This window comes from Canis aureus, chromosome 3 (assembly GCF_053574225.1).
Source record: "Canis aureus isolate CA01 chromosome 3, VMU_Caureus_v.1.0, whole genome shotgun sequence".
Lineage (NCBI taxonomy): Eukaryota > Metazoa > Chordata > Mammalia > Carnivora > Canidae > Canis > Canis aureus.
In genome coordinates this window covers 42,345,020-42,365,946 of record NC_135613.1, presented here as the reverse complement: position 1 = coordinate 42,365,946, position 20,927 = coordinate 42,345,020, and the positions used below count along the sequence as shown (strand labels likewise).

The 20,927-nt window shown below is 35.5% G+C and overlaps 1 protein-coding gene across 18 annotated transcripts in view; it reads left to right on the top strand.

Annotated features, from left to right (window-relative positions):
* Window positions 1-20,927, top strand: part of ITGB3BP (integrin subunit beta 3 binding protein) — a 69,420-nt gene that overhangs the window by 19,546 nt on the left and 28,947 nt on the right. For 16 of the 18 annotated variants that reach the window (XM_077892100.1, XM_077892099.1, XM_077892104.1 and 13 more), the window contains one exon: window positions 17,025-17,160. In XM_077892100.1, the coding sequence (XP_077748226.1) occupies window positions 17,025-17,160 (136 nt within the window). Of the gene's footprint in view, window positions 1-566; window positions 700-17,024; window positions 17,161-20,927 lie in introns of all 18 variants that reach the window. The other 2 variants (XM_077892116.1, XM_077892115.1) reach the window with 1 other exon arrangement.

Genomic DNA, 20,927 nt, shown 5'->3' with positions numbered 1-20,927 from the left:
AATCCTATACCTTTAAACCAAAGGGATTTAGCTTAATTTAGCTTGGTATGGCCACCTCTGTTAACTGCAGGTTCCTAGCATCTAGCCTGGGCCTTTCTTCAACATTTCTATTTTCTGACCTATTTCTGATAATTTCTGCTTTTGTACTCTGACCTCATTGTTTGTTGGCAGCTCTATATTCACAACTTAGAATTGGCAGCTTTCGTTCTGGTGTTAAGTCTAAAATTCTCTCTTTAACTGCATTTATGCTTGCATCCACTCCAGTTACAACTTGGCCCTGAAGCAGCCTGGCTCCTCAAGTCTACCCACATGTCAGTGATCCTGATGAGGCTGCCTTAGCCCATGCAAAGAAAAATCAGAGATTCAAGACATATATCTATAATTCTAAGAGTACCTAATTGCTATAAAACTGCAGAGGAACTAATAGTAACTTTATGGTCATTTTGCCTTACCAGTATCATACTGAAGGAAGAAGACTGATATCCACAGAAGGGAGATGGCCCTTATATACCAATTGGTTAAAGTGGAGCCTATTCATTCTAATCTACTGCTATTTCCTCTCTCAGAGATGTTCGAAACTCCCAAATCCCAGTGTTCCCAAAGCAGCTACAGACCTTCATGGAGATTAATGCACCATGATGTTAGGGCAAGTCTGCAAAAGTCATTTTCCTTATGAGTCTCCTAATGGAGAAAACAGAGGTATGAATCATCCCCTATGACCTTCCTTTAATATCTGGAAAGCATATGACTAGTACCATTTTTTGCCAAACCTCCCAAATTATTGGGGGGTAGTGAGGAGTAAAGAAGGTTCCAGTGTATCATCACCTACAGTATTTGAGCTGCTCAAGTTATTGTCCTCCAAGAACTGTTTCTAGATGGATTTTCAGAAATGAAGATGAATTTTATTGCAGACTGCTGCCAACGGCAGTTCAGATGAATTTACCTACCTGATCATATCCATGGTCTTATTCAGGCCACCTCGGAAGGAATGGAAGAAACAGATGCTACAGATAGGAAGAGAGGGAACATACTTCCTACCAAGGCCAACTCAGTAGGCTTGCTGCTTGAAGGAATAGCAGTGCAAGTTGGGAGGAGGGCAGGGAGGTTTGCTAACTTAGACACAGATTCCCAGGCTAGATTACTCCATTACTATTGGTAGAACGCTTCTAAGTCTGATTATTCTTGGAACCTAAACTTGTCTGATTTCTCTGAGACAAGACTTCTGCCAACTCCTAAAATTAGAAAGAACTTTGAATTTTAGGGCATTAGGAAATTTTGTAGTTCACATTCTGTAGTCTTACTGATCTGGTTCAAAATCTACTTTCCTCTCTCCTTCCCTTCCTCTCCTTCCCTTCTTTCTTCTTTCTCCTTTTATTACAGAAAATTTCAAACATAAATAAAATAGAATAATAGGGGATCCCTGGGTGGCTCAGCGGTTTAGCGCCTGCCTTTGGCCCAGGGCGCGATCCTGGAGTCCCAGGATTGAGTCCCATGTCGGGCTCCCAGCATAGAGCCTACTTCTCCCTCCTTCTGTGTCTCTGCCTCTCTCTCTCTCTCTATGTCTATCATAAATAAATAAATAAATCTTCAAAAAAAAAATAGAATAATAAAATGAACTTCCATGTTCAACAATTAATAATATTTTGCTAATTTTGGTTCAGATATGTATGTATGTATATGTACTTAGGTGTATGCATGTGTGTATATCTATATTTTTTCCTGGCATGTTTTACAAGTCCCAGAATCGTCATTGCATCAGAAAATTCTTCAGTATATTATTTTCAACAGATAATGACTTTTTATAACCACAGTGCCATTATCATACCTTACAAAATTAGTAGTAATTCCTTAACAGTAGCTCCTATACAGTCCATATTCATATTTCCATGATTGTTTCAAAATATCCTTTTATACCTGGCTTTTTAAAATCAGGCCCCAAGGGCAGCCCCAGTGGCGCAGCGGTTTAGCGCCGCCTGCAGCCCGGGGTGTGATCCTGGAGACCCGGGATCGAGTCCCACGTCGGGCTCCCTGCATGGAGCCTGTTTGTGTCTCTGCCTCTCTTTCGCTCTCTCTGAATAAATAAATAAATAAATCTTAAAAAAAAAAAAAAAAATCAGGCCCCAAACAAGGCTTATACATTGTAATGTTTCTTATATATCTTAAGTCTTTTTAAATGTTGTTAAACTTCACCCTCTTTTTTTTAAAAAGTATTTTTATATTTTCTTTTGAGAGACAGAGAAAAAGAGAGCACAAGCCAGGGGAGAGGCAGAGGGAGAAGTAAAAGAGACTCCCTGCTAAGTAGAGAGCCCATTGTGGGACTCGATCCCAGGACCTGGAGGTCATGACCTGACCTGAAGGCAGACGCTTAACCATCTGTGCCACCCAGGCACCCTCACCTTCTTTTTTTGTACAGTAGTTTATTTTTTGTAAAAACCGAGATATTTGTTTTATAAGCATATTTCACATTCTGGACTTAGTTGATTTGTTTGCTGTGATGTCCTTCAAATAATTCTCTAGTCTTCAAATTTCCTATAAAACTAGTAGTTAACGTTAGAGACTTGATTAGATTCTGGTTCAAATTTTTTATAAGAATACTTAATAGATAGTCTGTGTAGTTTCTACTGCATCCCCTCAAGAGCACAAAATGATCTGATTTTGGGGTTCGGATATTAATCAACCTGATCCACCCATAATAAATTCCCCATTAATCTTTCTTCAGTTTTTTTTTTTCATTGATGATTATTTCCTAGATCCTTTATTTCACTACAGTTACAGGATAGTGGGATTTTTTTTTTATCTTTTTATTATGAAGAATTTCAAACAGAGACAAAAATAATGCACTCCTGTTCATTACCCAGCTTTGATAATTATTAATCTTATTTCATTTATACTCCCATACATATGTCAGTACTCCATACTAGATTATTTTGAAACAAACCTGAAATATCATCTATAAATACTTCAATAATTATTTTTAAAAGATAAAGACTTTATTTTTTTATTTTATTTTTAGTTTCTTAAAAGAATTTATTTATTCATGAGAGACATACAGAGAGAGGCAGAGGCAGAGGCAGAGGGAGAAGCAGGCTCCCTGCACGGAGCCTGTGCAGGACTTGATCCCAGGACCCCAGGATCATGACCTGAGCCAAAGGCAGATACTCAACCACTGAGCCACCCAGGCATCCCAAGATAAAGACTTTTTTAAAACTATTATAGTATTATATTTCTCAGAACTGATGATAATTCCTTAACCATCAAATGGATAGTCTTTGTTCATATCTTCCAATTATCTCATGTAATTTCTAATAGTTATTTTAATTTCAGCATTTTTATTGAGAGAAAATTCATGTAACATTCATCATTTTAAAGCATACACCAGTAGTTTATCTTATACTCACTATTTTGAACAACCATCACCACTATCTGATTCCCCTGCCCCTACCCCCCAAATCTTATATCTATTAGCAGTTAATTGGTCCTAATTTCTTCCTCTTCTCTTTCCCTGGCAACTGATTTACTTGCTGTCTCCATGGATTTGCTCATTCTGGACATTTCATATAAATGGAATCATAGAACATGTGACCTTTCATGACTGACTTCTTTCATAACATTTTCATGTTTCATCCATGTTGTTGCATATAATAGTACTTCATTCCTTTTTATAGCTGAATCATGTTTCAGTTTTCTTAATTAGATACCTAGGAGTGGAATTGCTGGGTTACATGATAATTCCATCTTTAACTTTTTAAACTGTCAAACTCTTCTATAGCAGCTGCACTATTTTACATTCCCACTACCAGTGAGTGAGGGTTCCAATTTCTCCAGATCCTTCTTCCTATTATCTGACTTTTTGATTTTAGCCATCTTACTATGTGTGAAATATTATCTCATTGTGGTTTTAATTTACATTTCCTTGATGATGTTGAGCATTTTTTCACATGCTTAATGGCCATCTGTATATTTTCTTTGAAGAAATATCTACTCAAATCATTTACCCATTTTTATTTTTTTATCTTATTTTTTTTTTAATTTTTATTTATTTATGATAGTCACAGAGAGAGAGAGAGAGGCGCAGAGACACAGGCAGAGGGAGAAGCAGGCTCCATGCACCGGAAGCCCGATGTGGGATTCGATCCCGGGTCTCCAGGATCACGCCCTGGGCCAAAGGCAGGCGCCAAACCGCTGCGCCACCCAGAGATCCCCATTTACCCATTTTTAAATAGGATTTTATGTTTTTACTTTTGTATATTCTGAATACTCTCACCTTATCAGGTATATGATTCTCTGGGTTGTCTTTTCAACTTTCTTGGTAGCATCCCTTTGATTCAGAAAAGTTTTAAATTTTGATGAAGTCCAGTTTACTTCTTTAATTGCATGTACTTTTGGTATCATATCTAAGAAACTATTACATGATTCATGGTAATTCAAGTTTTTACTTTGTTTCTATGAATTTTAAAGTTTTAGCTCTTATATTTAAGTCAAAAACCTAATTGAGTTAATTTTTATACATGATGTGAGAGTAGGGCACGGATATTCAGTTGTCCTAGCACTATTTGTTGAAAAGATATTCTTTCCCCCTTTGAATAGTGTTGATACCCTTGTGAAAATCAATGAACTATTAAAGTATGGATTTATTTCTGGACTCTTAAGTTAATAACTCCATTTATCTATATCTGTCTTTATGCCATGACTACACTTTCTTAATTACTGTACATTTTCACAATAAAAAGTTATAATTACTGTAAATTTGAAATCAAGAAGTGTAAAGCCCCTTTTGTTGTTTCTTTTCAACATTGCTTCTGCTATTTTGTGTATCTTGCAATTTCATAGTAATTTTAAGATCACCTTGTCCGTTTCTGATAAACAGCCATTTGGAATTTTGATAGGGATTACACTCAAGCTACAGATCAATTTTGGGAATTTGCCATCTTAACTTTAGTAATTTTTTCAAACTGTGAACATAGAATGTATTTCTATTTATTTTTATTTTCTTTCATTTTATTCAACAATTTTTAAAATTTCCAATATACAGATATTTTTGGTTAAGATTTTTTGGTTAAATTTATTCCTAAATATTTTATTCTTTTTGATGCTAATGTGAATGGTTTTTATAATTTTACTTTATATTGATCATTGCTAGTATATAGAAATACAATTGATTTTTAGGGGTGCCTGAGTGGCCCAGTTGGTTAAGTATCTGGCCCTTGATTTTGGCTCAGATCATGATCTCCAGGTCATGAGATTGGGCCCCATGTCAGGCTCCACACTGGATATGGAGTCTGCTTGGGACTCCCTCTCTCCCTCTACCTCCTCAAGCATGCTCTCTTTTTCTCTCTTTCTAAAAAAAAAAGAAAGAAAGAAAGAAAATAAAAAATAAAAAGAAGAAATACAATTGATTTTTTAATTTTATTTATTTATTTATTTATTTATTTATTTATTTATTTATTTATTTTAAGATTTTATTTATTTGTTCACGAGAGACACAGAGAGAGAGAGATAGAGGCAGAGACACAGGCAGAGGAAGAAGCACGCTCCATGCAGGGAGCCCGACGGGGGACTCGATCCCCGGTCTCCAGGATCACACCCTGGGCCGAAGGCGGCGCTAAACTGCTGAGCTACCAGGGCCGCCCCATACAACTGATTTTTGTATATTGATCATCTATTGTGCAACTTTGCTGAACTCATTTATTAGCTCTAAAGTTTTTTATAGGTTTATGGTGTTTTATACATCAGATCATGGCATCTGCAAATAGGCAGTTTTACTTCTTTCTTTCTAACTGAATGCCTTTTATTTCTTTTTCTTGCTTATTTTCCTATCTAAAACCTCCAGAACAATGTTGAGTAAAAGTGACAAGAACAGACATCATTGCCTTCTTCCTGATCTCAGCAGGAAAGCATTCAGTCTTTTACCATTAAATACGGTGGAAGCTGTGGGTTTTTCCTAGATGCCCTTTATCAGATGGAGTTTCCTTCTATTTCTAATTTGTTGTTCCTTCTATTTCTAGTTTGTTTTTATCATGAATATTGGATTTTTGGCAAGTGCTTTTTCTACATCTACTGAGATGATCATGTGGGTTTTTTTCTCCCTTTATTCCATTAATATGTTGTATTTTATTTTTTATTTTATTTTTTTTTTTAAGATTTTTATTTTTTTATTCATGAAAGACACAGAGACAGAGAGAGGCAGGATCACGCCCTGGGCCGAAGGCAGGCGCTAAACCACTAAGCCACCCAGGGATCCCCAATATGATGTATTTTATTGATTGTTATTTTTAAAAAATAAGACTTGATGCCCAGCATGGAGCCCAATGCAGGACTTGAACTTATGAGCCTAAGATTAAGACCTGAGTTGAGATCAAGAGTTGGATACTTAACTGACTAAGCCACCCAGGTGCCCCATATATTGATTGGTTTTAACCAATCTTGTTTTCAGAGGATAAATCCCACTTGGTCATAATGTATAAATCTTTTTATTCAATTCTTATTCCAGCTCGCCAGTATGTTGAGGATTTTTGCATCTATATTCATAAGAGATATTGGTTTGTAGTTTTATTTTCTTGTGATGTATTTGCCTGATTCTGGTATCAAGAGTAGTTATGGCCTTATAGAATGAGTTACAGCGTGTTCCCTATTTTTGGAAAGAGTTTGAGAAAAGCTGATGTCCATTCTTCTTTAAATATTGGTAGTGGGACACCTGGGTGGCTCAGTTTTTGAGCGTTTGCCTTTGGCTCAGGGCATGATCTCGGGGTTCTGGGATCGAGTCCCACATTGGGCTCCCTGCATAGAGCCTGCTTTTCCCCTGCCTATGTCTCTGCCTCTCTCTCTTTGTGTGTCTCATGAATAAATGAATAAAATCTTTAAAATATATAAATCTCTTATATATAAATTATATATGTAGAATTCCTCAGTGAAGATCTCTGGTCCTGGGCTTTTCTTTGTTTGAAGTTTTTTGAATATTGATCCAGTCTCTTTACTTTCCATTGATGTATTCTGATTTTCTGTCTTACTAGGTTGTATATTTCTGGAAATTTGTCCATTTCATCTAGGTTGTCTAATTTGTTGACATAAAATTTTTGTAGCACTCCCTTATAATTCCTTTTATTTCTCCAAAGTTAGTTGTAATATCTCCCCTTCATTCCTGATTTTTGTAATTCTAATCTTCTTTGTTTTCTTCTTTCTTTCTTGGTCAGTCTAGTTAAAGTTTGTTGATTTTCTTTTCAAAGAACCCACTTTTGGATTTGTTGATCTTCACTATCTTCTTATGGCCTTGTCACTTTTTTAATATTAATATTTCATATTTGTTTTCTTCAGCTTCCTTTGGGTTTAATTTGCGTTTTCTAGTTTCTTAAGGTGGAAGTTAAGTTTATTGATTTGACAGCTTCTTTCTTTCTTCCTTTCTTTCTTATTTAAAATAATCCCTATGCCCAATGAGGGGCTTGAACACACAATCAAGAGTCACATGCTCTACTGACTAAGCCTATCAAGCATCCTAGCTCCTTCCTTCCTTCCTTCCTTCCTTCCTTCCTTCCTTCCTTCCTTCCTTCCTTCCTTCCATCTCTTCCTTCCATCTCTTCCTCCCTCCCTTCCTTTCTCTTTTTGAGAGAGAGTGGGTGAGCAGGAGTGGGAGGGGAGCAGAGGGAGAAGGACAAGCAGACTCTGTGCTGAGCTCAGAGCCCAATGTCCCACATGGGGCTCCATCTCACAATCCTAAGATCATGACCTGGGCCAAAATCAAGAGTCACACATTTAACCAACTGAGGCACCCAGGTACCCTTCTTTCTTTTTGGATGTAGATGTTTGTTTGTTTGTTTGTTTTTTGGATGTAGATGTTTAAATTTCTCTCTTAGAACTGCTTTCTTTGCATCCCATAAGTTTTTATATACTCTATATTTCATTTTTGTTCTCCTCAGTGTGTTTTCTAATTTCCATTTTGATTGGTTATTTAGGAGTGTGTTGTTTGATTTCCACATATTTTTGTATTTTCCAACTATTATTTTGTTACTAATTTCTAATTTAATTCCACTAGGATCAGAAAACTCAAAAGAACACTTAGAAAAACAGATGAATCACCAAATCAGCAACTTAGGAAGCTTTATAAGTATCAGACAATAAAATAACTAGAAAGGAACATTGGAAATGACAAGAACCCTGGGTCAGACACATCACCTGACACATTCTGTTGTATTTTCTCTATTTCAACATAGCAATACAGTTTTGCAGTGATTTTACAGCTTGTAAACTAAACCCTTGTTCTTCTTTAGCTAATATGATACCATAGTTACTACTACAGCAGGACACTGGCTTCAGTACAACAAAAAAAAGCCCTAACTAAAGAGTCTTTCTAGAAGCCAACCAGGAAAGGTCCAGAATTGTAAGGTTTTTCCTTCTTGCCTTTACATTCATTCATTCATGGGCAGCACAGATGGATACAAATGTATCATTCTTAAAACCTTTGCATACCAATTTAGATCTTTAGTACACACGCGCGCGCACGCACACACACACACACACACACACACACACATACATGAATGATACCTCAAACCTAATCCAGTGAAGGATGAATATGGATGTGAAGCAAGTCCTGTGCTCTAGAATTAGAGGTTTGAAATAAGAATACTTTATTATATATATAGATGATCTTTCATCCAACTTAGCTTCCTCTCTAGGCCCTTCACTTGGCTCAGCCTCTATTCATACGCAGCACCAGCTTCTTATTTATACTCATTCCCAACCTTCCAGTAGAAGGAGATTGAGTCAGGGAACAAACCAGTTAAAACCAAGCATCCCATGAAACATTTTCAAGATGAAGGAATTTCAAGAGAACACTGTGGTAGAAAAGTTAGGTAGTTCAATATGCTATATTCCCCCAAAAGATAACTGATAGAAGAGTCTAACCCACCCCCAAGAGATTCCCTCCTGAAGAATGTAATGGCTTCTGGGTTGGGTCCATCAATTTTGTCTCATTCTGAATCTTTTCACTCTGGCATAGGAATTATTATTATATATCCTTTTTTGAAAGGAAAACAACTTCTCTGTCTAGGCCACTTTCAGAAGCTTAAGATTGTGGGAGTTTCAAATAAAGTGTACAAGTTCTAGGGAGATTTTCCATGAAAGCCTGTGTTAGGATAGCAGTGTTGGAGTTCCTTTGCCTCATTCCTTCCGCTCATCAAGAGAGAAGAGGAGATGATGCTATGGATCCTGAACTAAAAATTATGGCAGTACCAGCTGCCCTATACTGACCCTAGCTATCCTGCTTTTTCTACTGTTTTCTGATTGATGCCTAACCCTTGAACTTTTCTGATTGCAGAAGGATAGTCACTTACCCACCATGGCAAAATTCTATGCCTCTAGGAATAGGGCAGGTCTGTGAATCTCATCCTTTTCCTGAAAGTAAGCTGGCTTTCTCTGTGATGTTGGGGCCTGCTGGGCTTTCAGTGGATATGAGGCCATCATATGGCCAATGCTCTGATAGAAGTGGCATTTCTTGGGCTGGAGTAGTATGCATTCCTTGGCATGATAGTCTAGACATTCATTTGTAGTACCAGTCTTATTTGCATATGTGCTTCTGCATGTTCTTCCCGTTTGGCCACCTCTCATTCCCAATATTGAATACCCTACCAGCTCTGGACACAGATTCCAGGCCCTTGCAGACTTCTTATAGGTGAACTCCAGGGGCACCTGGGTGGCTCAGTTAGTTAAGCATCTGCCTTGGGATTAGGTCATGATTCCGGAGTCCTGGGATCGAGCCCCATGTCATCAGGCTCCCTGCTCAGGGGGTATCTGCTCCCTTTGATACTACCCCCTCTCATGCTGTCTCACTCTTTCAAATAAATAAAATCTTTAAAACAAACAAATAAATAAATAAAGTATTTTTAAAAAAATGAAGTTGAACTCCACTGCCTTGTCCTCCTTCCTTCAAGCTCTGGAAGCACTCCATATCAAGTGGCATTAATATTCTTATGATATGCTAGTTTGGTTAAGGAAACTAAAATTCAGAGTAAGTGGTGTACCCACAATAGCACAATGTCCACAGCTAGGACACAGCAAAACTATTATATGATCCCAGGCTTCCTTCCATATAACACAACTGTTTTTCCTTTAGTGTAATTACTTAAATGCTTTATGAATCTTCATTCTCTTTGGCAACATCTAATTTCTAATACCCTTTTTGGTTCATATTATCTTTACAGTTGATTAAATATATGATAAATTTTAAAAAAATATTTATTTACTTATTTGAGAGAGAAAGGGAGGAGGGGCGGATGGAGAGGGAGAGAGAGAGAATCCTAAGCAGACTCCCCACAGAACAAAGAGCCCGATGTGGGACTCAATCCCACAACCCTGAAATCATAATCTGAGCAGAAATCAAGAGTCAGACGCTTCACCAACTGAGCCACCCAGGCACCCTTGAATTGTTTTTAAATATTGGGCTGAGTCAATAGGAAAAAAGAAAGTCTTAAATATCCATATGGAAAAAAAAAATAGCCTCTATCTTTATCTCACTCGATGCACAAAAATTAATTCAAGAAATGTCATAGGCATAAAGTAAAAGTTAAAAGCATCAAGCTTCTAGAAGGAAATATAAGAAATTATCTTTGAGGACAGCCTTGGTGGCTCAGCGGTTTAGCGCCGCCTTCAGCCCAGGGCCTGATCCTGGAGACCCAGGATCGAGTCCCACATCAGGCTCCCTGCATGGAGCCTGCTTCTCCCTCTGCCTGTGTCTCTGCCTCTCTCTCTCTCTCTGTCTCTCTCATGAATAAATAAATAAAATCTTTGAAAAAAAAAAGAAATTATCTTTGAGACTTAGAGTAGGCAAAATTTCATACAACAGAAGTACTAATTATAGAAGATAAAGTTAGTTAGACTTTATCAAAATTAGAAATTTCTACTCATCAAAAGACACCATTAAGAAAATGAAATAGGCAAGCTGAGGATTGAGAAGAATATATTTGTCATGCATATATCTGACAAAAGACTTGTATCTACAATGTATAAATAAACAATTAAAAGACAGTACAGGGCACCTGGGTGGCTCAGTGGTTGAGTGTCTGCCTTTGGCTCAGGTCGTGATCCCGGAGTCCTGGGGTCGAGTCCTGCATCGGTTTCCCCATGGGGAGCTTGCTTCTGCCTGTCTCTCTCTATTTTCTCCCTGTGTCTCTCATGAATAAATAAATAAAATATTTTTTTAAAAAGTGCAATAAAAATGTACAAAAACTTAAACCAATATATCACAAAAAATATTTAAATGGACAGCACATGAAAAAGGTTCAACATCGTTTATCATTGGAAATACAAATGAAACCCACAAACGGATACCATGCCTGCTCACTAGAAGAGCCTAATAACAAAACAGAGTGGCTTTTAAAAAACAGCAGAACTAGGGGTGCCTGGCTGGCTCAAGTGGTAGAGCATACAACTCTTGATCTCAAGGTCGTGAGTTCAAGCCCTATGTTGGGAGTACAGATTACTTTAAAACACACACACACACACACACACACACGCACACACAAGAAGGCACCTGGGTGGCTCAGTCAGTTTAATGTCTGCCTTTGGCTCAGGTCATGGTCTCGGGGTCCTGGGACTGAACCCCATATCAGGCTCCCCACTCAGTGAGGAGTGTGGTTCTCTCTCTCCCCTTTCCCTCCACTTATGTTCATGTGCTCTCTCTCTCTCTCTCAAATAAATAAATAAATAAATAAATAAATAAATAAAACCTAAAAAAAAAAAACCACATGAGAATGACTAAAACAGTCAGTCTTAAGGTTGCTAAGGTGTGGAGCAGCTGGAACTCCATTTTACTGATGGGAATTTAAAATGATAACAGGGAGTACCTGGGTGGCTCAGTAAGTTAAGCATTTGCCTTGGGCTCAGTCATGATCCCAGGGTCCTAGGATCAAGCCCCACAATTCCATTCCTAGCTTTCCCAAAGAAATAAAATGATGTATCCACAAAAGACCTGTACAAGAATGATTTTTTTAAAAAAGACTTACTTATTTATTCCAGAGAGAGAAAGTTTGCATTCTTCGAGTGGGAGAAGGGGAAAGGGAGAGAATATCAAGTAGACTCCCCACAGAGCCTGGGGATCCTGACCTAGGCTGGATATCATGACCTGAGCAGAAATCACCAGTTGAAGCTTAACTGACTAAGTCACCCAGGCACCTTGACATATACAAGAATGTTGTTAGCAACTTAATTCATAGTAATCCCAAAATGAAAATAACCAAAATCACTTTCAGTTGGAGGGTAGAAAAATCCTGGTATATTTATTTTTAAAAAGTACTATTTAACAATAGAAAGGAACACACTACTGCCACATGCAACAATGCAGACTATCTCAAAAACAGGTTGAGCAAAAGAAACCAAAACCAAAATTTACATACTTAATTTATGTGAAGTTCAAGAATAGACAGAGGTATCTATGATTATAGAAATTAGAAAGTGGTTACCTATGGGCTAGGAAGTGGAATTTGAGTGGAAGGATGTACAAGGAAACTGGAGATGGTTGAAATGTTCTATATCTTTGGTGATAGTTGCATCAGAGTATACGATTGTCAGAACTCTTAAGGTGATCATTTAAAACCTGTGCATTTTAATGTATGTAAACTATATTTTAATAAACAAACAAAAATATATTTGGGGTGGAATTCACTTTATATTCCAAAAAATATGAGGATATGTGAAAGAATGATGGGAAACAGCCATGAAAACATTTCATTAGCGTCTTACTGAGGGTTACATTCAAGAGAGTTACAGAATAGTGTTATCTTTAATATTAAAATTATTATTTTAGGGATGCCTGAGTGGCATAGTCAGTTGTGTCTGACTCTTGGTTTTGGCTCGGGTCATGATCTCAGGGTTGTGGAATTGCGCCTTGCTTCGGGCTCTGTTCTCAGCGCAGAGTCTGCTTAAAGATTCTCTCTCGGGACAGCCCCGGTGGCGCAGCGGTTTAGCACCGCCTGCAGCCCAGGGAGTGATCCTGGAGACCCTGGATCAAGTCCCACATCGGGCTCTCTGCATGGAGCCTGCTTCTCCTCTGCCTGTGTCTCTGCCTCTCTCTCTCTCTCTGCATCTCTATGAATAAATGAATAAAATCTTAAAAAAAAAAAAAAAGATTCTCTCTCCCTCTGCCCTTCCCCTCACTAAAAAATAAATAAATCTTTAAAAAATAATATTTAAACATTTTTAAATTGCAGAACAATAATGAATATAAATAGAAATACCAGTGTCTCAACTTTTTTAGCCAATGTTTTCTTTTTTCATTAAATTTTTTTATGAGTAAAATTTATATATTGTAAAATCCACAGATCTTTAAAAAAACAAACAACAAAAAAACCCCCCAAATCCACAGATCTTGAGTGTACAATCCAATGAGTTTTAATAAATGTATACCCCTGTGTATCAAACACCCAGTCAAGAAATAGAACATTTCTATCACCATAGATCTAATATATTGGTTATAGTTTTTCTCTGCTATCTCTGTAAGATCACTGAGATTAGTGCAAAATACTTTTGTTTCCATAACTATCATTACAAATAATAGCAACGAAACCCCAGCATTATTAGAACCATGAAGGATGATAATCATAGTAGCTGATAAGAAGTTAGTTGATCTCTAGGGCTGTTCTAAGAACCCTAGGTCCAAATTGTGAAAAGTACCTGAGACAGCTAGTATTTAGAGTGTTATAATATAAATTCCTTAATAGTACTAATAATGGATAATAATATCTTAGGTAATACATTCCAGTGACCTAATTAACCAGTGTGAAGGTTATAAAGAATTATCTCCCTTTAGTTGCCTTAATTTTTCTTTTGTTTCTGGTTGTCCAAATATCTGTAGTACCTGTGTTTTAAATATTTCAGTGATAACATAGGATAGTACTTCATAATAATAATAGCAGACCTTTTCCATCGTATTTCACCACAAAAAAACCCTTAGTACTTTCTAGACTGTTTATAATAGCTAAAAATCAATGAAAAATAGGCACCTTTTTTGTAGAATGTGCTTTAAACAAAGTGACAAAGCAAGCTACAATTTGTGAAAGATACTAAAGGAAAATGTCATCTATATTTGAAATTATGAAGCGAACATTCATTTCTTTTTTTTAGAAAAATCAATGCCCAAAATTTAGTTTTGCTAATATACAAGATTTGAACTCTTTATAAAAGTACAGTGATATTTGGGCTGATCATAGAATCCTTTTTTAATAATGACATTAAATACCTCTAAGGAGTCACTAAATATTACAGGCAGTTATAAATTACTATAGAATTGTGACTTACTGATTTTCCTTTCCCTAATTTTATTCACATCCTGAATTCCTTCCCTTCTCTGGCCAAATCTAGTCTTCTCACCTTTTCTTCCTCTGTTTTCTAAGGATCTGGGAGCTAGTACTCATTGCTAAGTGGAAAGAAGGCTGGACTTCTCAATTAGTAGCTCACTCCTCCCTGAAATCCCAATTTTAACTGTTCCTGCTGTGGATTACATAAGTTCTAGGATCATTTTTAAGCATCTTTGGGGTTTTAAAGTTAGAGGACCTTGATAAAACTTTGAGGGGAAAAATCTTAGAGAAGTAGGATTATGCCTTTTTGTATATCAGTAGCCAGATACATAAAAATGTGTTATTTACTAAAGAACATATAGTAGGATAGTGGGGGAAGGTAGATTTTCATTTATCCCTCTTTGTATAGTCATTGTAGACACATATTTTTCCTTTTAACCAACACAGGTGGCCAAAAATAGAAAGCAGAAGAGAAGCCTCAGTATTTTTTCTCTCCCCGCCGCCCCCCCCATGAAGGCTCAGTATTTTAAGGTGAAGGGGGAAAAATACACACACATGTGTGCACACGCAGACTTATGAAAGCTAGAAAATGGCTTTCAAAGAAAAATGTATGATCTATAGTTGTAATGTTTAGATATCTGGCAATTGAAAAAATAATTTTTTGGTAAAATAGGAAAACAGATTGACATAAATGTACATTAGTGTAGTGACTTTCATTTCTTGTACATACACAGTGAAATAGTTCTGGGCAATAAATTCTTGGAAAGGTAGGGTAGGATTGGATAAATGTCATAGTTTATGACTGAATACATATAAACAGGTGAGAACTCAAGATGGAGAGGTAATAATAACCACCTGATAAAGAGACTTAAAACCTTTTCACCCTACAAAAAGATTGCTTTAGAGTTAGAACTTGATATTACAGTTTGATTTTTAAAAAAGATATTGGTTATATTTGTGGCTACTATGGATACATAAAATAAAGAATGGAAAGCCTTCTGTTTCCCCAATATAAAAAAGTATTTATCATTTAAAACCTTAACTGTAAAAAAAAAATTGATGCTATAGATTCTAGAACTAATATCAAGATTATTGTAAAAGGTGACACAGCCACTATTTCTGCCAGGGTGTTTTAGAAATAAAGAATCATTGACAGTGGAGAATTATATAACAATTTCAAGTCAGCTACCAAACTAAAGTTTAATTCTACAACGTTGGCAACTTCATAAGCCATCAGACCCTTTTTTTAATCCCCCAAATCCAGCCTGGTAGCACTTCTAGATTTCAGGTTTTCACACCTTTTATTTCTGCTTATCTAAGCCTCACCCTTCCTCCTCACAAGAATCCTTCTATAAGATTATTACAGCCCACTTTGATTTTCCCTTTCCTCTCAATTTTTGTAGCACTCATACTACTATTAGATCTCTTCTCTGCTGTTTACGAGGCCAGAACAATTTGTTCTCTTTCTTTGTACACATTAGTTAGCAAGTGCTGGGTGATTAGTAAGCATTACAGAAAATAGTTTAAAAGGAATTCAGAACAGCAAGCAATTAATAGTGTGATAAATGGTGTTTGGAGGAATTGGATCATAAATGGGACCTAAACTAAAGTAAGATTTGATCCTGGTAAAGAAAGAAAAGGCATTCTAGCCTAGGATCACAGAATGAGCTGAGGCCGAAGTGTGCATATCTAAGTGACTGGGACTACAGGTGTCATTTCATATTAGATTAATTAACTAATGAACAAATGAATGAATTCAGAGTAGGGTGGCTTGGCCAAGGTTACTGGACTATTCCTTTTAAATTTTTTTTTTTAAGTTTTTTATTTATTTATGATAGGCACACAGTGAGAGAGAGAGAGGCAGAGACACAGGCAGAGGGAGAAGCAGGCTCCATGCACCGGGAGCCTGACGTGGGATTCGATCCCGGGTCTCCAGGATCGCGCCCTGGGCCAAAGGCAGGCGCCAAACCGCTGCGCCACCCAGGGATCCCTGGACTATTCCTTTTACATCATTCATTCATCACACATTTTTTACTTTTAGGGTACAAGATGAAGAAATATTTATTTTCAGGAATTCAAATTTTAATGGGGCAGACAGAAATATAAAAACTATTAAAATAATTTTTAATTTTATTGAAGACAGTAGTTTCCAATAAGAGGTATGCACAAGGTGTGTAGGAACACGGAGGAGAAAGCTGCAGAGAGAATAGGGGGATATCCTGAAGGAAAGGCCAAATTTTCAAGGGCTTTAAATGTCATACTCCATCATTTGAACATTATTTTGGTTATTCTTGAGACAAGTCACTGTGTCAGAGCAACTTTATGAACGTTTAAGAAAGCACTTACCCTTCCTAGGATTTCCTTGTGGGTTTTACTAAGAAACTTCTGAGAGTTTTCTTGGCCTGGCTCCATAATTATACTTCAGGTTTAGCAGACAGCAAAAGTCAAGATAAAACTGGAAGAGTCAGCATCTCTAAACTGTTTGGAAATACCATCTCAGAAGGTAGTAAACCTTTAATATTATATTTTCACAAATATCAAATTGAGATGCCCTAATTAGTGTGGAGAGCTGAAATATCTACAAAGTGATACTTGAGTTTATTTACAAAGGTGATAATTGAGTACATTTAAAATCTGAAAAGAAAGAGCAAGGAAAATAATACTGGTTTGAATTTTGCAAGTTTTAAAAGCATTCTCAAAGAACTAAACATAAGTATTTTTGTCTCAAATATTTATTTTCAGTCATTTAATTCTTCAAAAATCACAAGGAAGAAAAGTATTAGAACTTATTCTCCAACAACTGGAACTTGTCAAATGAGCCCATTTGGTGCTTCTGCAAGCTCTGAAGAACAAGAGCACAAAAATGAACCATCAAACGGTTAGTTGAACATTCTTTTCCATTTATTGTAATATTTTTCTAGTTATTGGTTAAATCAGAATTTTTATTTAATAATCTATGGATCTTGCAGCTTATTTTTTTCTTTTTTCTTAAGGAATTTGATGTAAAGAAGGCTAGAATATAGGTGCTACTTTGGATATAAATGTAAACTTTCTAGGTACTTATTTTAAAATGCTACTGCAGACTTTGTTCTCTTACTATCCCATCCATTAAATAGAAATTATGGTCTGACTGCCTTCAGCTACTATCAATTATAATGGTTACAGATATACCCCTTAACAAGCTATCCATCATGTGCATAAATTGAAGAGCATATAATTCAGGTACTGCTGTACTACAGTTTAAGAGAGATACTTCTAAATGTTATTTTTATTCATGTTGTCCATTTAGTTTTATCCACATTTCGTTTATCTTTATATAGCCTGCTTTTATTATATTTCATTACCTTCTTTTCTTTTACTATTTTAAATACATTTGCAAAAAACTTACAGTTTTCCACTAAAGAATAACCTAATTTTAATATGAAATTGTTTATTTAAAAATATTGTTAGTTTAATTTAATATATATTTCTTATTCTCTGGTAGTTTATTGCTAAAATATTTATTTAAAAGATATATGAATCTAGATTTCATAGATTTAATTTTTAATATTATAAAAGGTCATGAATCATTGACATGTCAAGTTTCTATAATATAAAATTCTAAGTAGGCTCAAATTTAATAAAATATATTTTAGATGTGCTGTGATTAGCCTAATTCATATTTTATTGTTTAACATTTATTGAGTGCTAAGAATATACTAGAAGCTACACAGAAACAAAGAAATCTCATTTTACCTAATTTGTTGTAATGAAACCCATAATGAGATCTTAAACTTTTGAATGACTTTTATTTTACTTTAATCAAATGCTTTTTATCTTACAGCTATTACTATTAGGTTTGCTTTCACAAAAATGTATGAAGATGTATACATTTTCTTCAAGCTCTATCTGTTTTTAATACACTTAATATATCCTTTGTTTAAAATTAAAAATTAGTGTCTTAGAGATGGCACATCTCTATACTGAAATATGAATAGATTTTAAGTGGATACGTACTTGATTTCCATATTGAAATTAAATATGGACTTAAGGGAACATTCCTTTTGCCCATAAAAAGATTAGTCACATGATCCTGGTTGACATTTAAGTGGATAATTATACATATTATTGTACTAAGTAAGCTCTTTTTTAAAAAGTCATATAGCAAGGGTTCCTGGGGTGCTGGTAATATTCTATTTTTTAACTTATATAGTGGTTACACTGGTTCATTAAACTATATATATATGTTTCATACACTCTGATATATATGTCTCACATACAAAAGTCTCAACATAGAATTCTCTAGGATCTTATATCACATTATGTCACTTGTAATCATTACATTGCTTGTCCTAATATTTCATCTTGTACATGTTTAGAAATAAGAAAGCCTGATTCTTATGAAATAATTTAAGTTCCAAATGATCTCATAACTTCTATTAACAATTCTCAGTTTTTAAATATTGTACAAACATAAGGTGCAACTGAAATAAGCACTTTTATTTAAATAGCATTTTCAAGGGCATTTTAGGTCCAATTCACTTCCCATTACACTTAGGATATAATTTAAAACCATATCATGACTTTTAAGGCCATATATCATCAAATACCTGACCATCTCGTCTATCTCATTTTCTGTTACCCTTCCCATGTTTACACTACTTTAATAACTCTTACTTTCTTGCTATTCATCAATCATGTTAAACTCCTTCCTGCCACAAGGTCATTGCACTTGAAGGTCTCTCAATCTATATTCCTTCTGGAATTCTCTTTTTCTAGGTATTTATATGTACTTTCTATATACATTTGAACTGTGTACTATGTGAACAGGTGACTTAGTATTAAATTTAAATACATTCGTATTTATAAAAGAAAGAAAAATCTATTTCTATGTCTTCCCTCTACTTAGAGTCTATATGTGGGCCAAAAATGAGGTGAGTGATTCCAGTTCATACATTTGAGATATATATTTATTTACTTATCGTCATATATGTTTCTCATTGTTATATATGTTTGTATGTGTATCATTATATTGCTGCCCTCCCCTACCCCTTATCAAATTTCTCCAAACTATTATGCTTTTCAGTAAAGAGGAAGGATGCATCAGACTTATTAATAACTAGAGTAGAAGGATAAACAATAAATTTCCATAGTCAAAGAGAGTATTAGAGAATTAGACAATAGATTAGATCTGTAGAAATCATCCAGACTGTAGCAATGTAATAACATAGAGAGATAAAGAAATGGAGAATATGATAAAATCATAAAGAGAAATGATGAGTAGAATAAGAAGCTCCAACATATGTCAAATAGGAGTTCCACGAGGAAGAAATAGGGAGAATGGGCTGAGGCAGTATTCTAAGATAAAAGGACTATCAATTTTTCATAATCTCAATTTCACAGTTAAGGAAAGATGAGAATTTCCAGGTTGGAATAGCATACTTAGTCTCAGCAGGATGAATGAAAATAAATCCACACCTAGTCATATCACAGTAAAACTATAAACTATGAAAGACAAAGAAAATTTTAAAGGCCACCAGAGAAAAGACATATAACCTACAAGGGAATGACAGACTAATAGTGAATTTCTCATCTGTGTCAACAGATTCCAGCAGGAAGTGGAATAATACCAACTAAAAATCACAACTGATTTTTTTTTGCTGTTCAGGAAGTGAAGATGAAATAAATAAAGATTTTTTTTCAGACAGAGTCTGAGAGAATTTACCATTCATAGATACTCCTTGAAGGGACTACTAAAAAACGAACCTCATATAAGTAAACTGAGCCTCAGGTAAAGGAATGGAATACAAAGAGCAATGGTGAAGAAAATAAATTAGCAAACATGTTAGTAAATTTAATTTAAAATCTAATTATAGGGACACCTGGGTGGCTCAACGTTTGAGTGTCCGCCTTCGACCCAGGGCTTGATCCTGGAGTCCCGGGATCGACTCCCACATCAGCGTACTTGCATGGAGCCTGCTTCTCTCTCTGCCTATGTCTCTGCCTCTCGCTCTGTCTCTCATGAATAAATAAATAAAATCTTAAAAAAAAAAAAGTCTAATTACAGAAATGTGACTACAAATTCTGCTGACTATAAAGCAAAAGACAAACAATTTGAGATGGGATTAAAAGCAAATAGGCTGTAATGGCATGGAATATTGATGAGGGAACAGAAAGGAGCTAAAGTGTTTTAAGATTCTTATAATCTTTAGAGAAAAGAGTATCTGTTAATTGACTTTGTAATTTTTTTTAATTTACTTGCCTGTAAAAAATGGGGAAAATAATAATATCTGACTCAGAATTCTTGTGAGAATTAAATAAAGTAATATATAGAAAGCACTCAGAACAGTGCCTGGCGTGTAGTAGGCTTCCAATACATATTTCCGCTGTTTTTATTGATATCATTATTACTTAGTCTTTAAAAAAAGACATAGGATAATTAAATGTAAAGGGAGAGAAAAAATATGTATTAGCTTTAAAAAAATAAAGAATAGCTGGTGTAAGAATATTGGTATAGACCAAAATAGACTTTAAGGCAAAAAGCCTTATTGAAGTTGATAGGAATCTTTACCTAGTGAGAGAAGGAAAGAGTCACTACCAGAAAAAAAAATCCTGAAACTATGTGCATCTAAAACAAAAATAAAACCTAATGAAATAGGGCCAGAT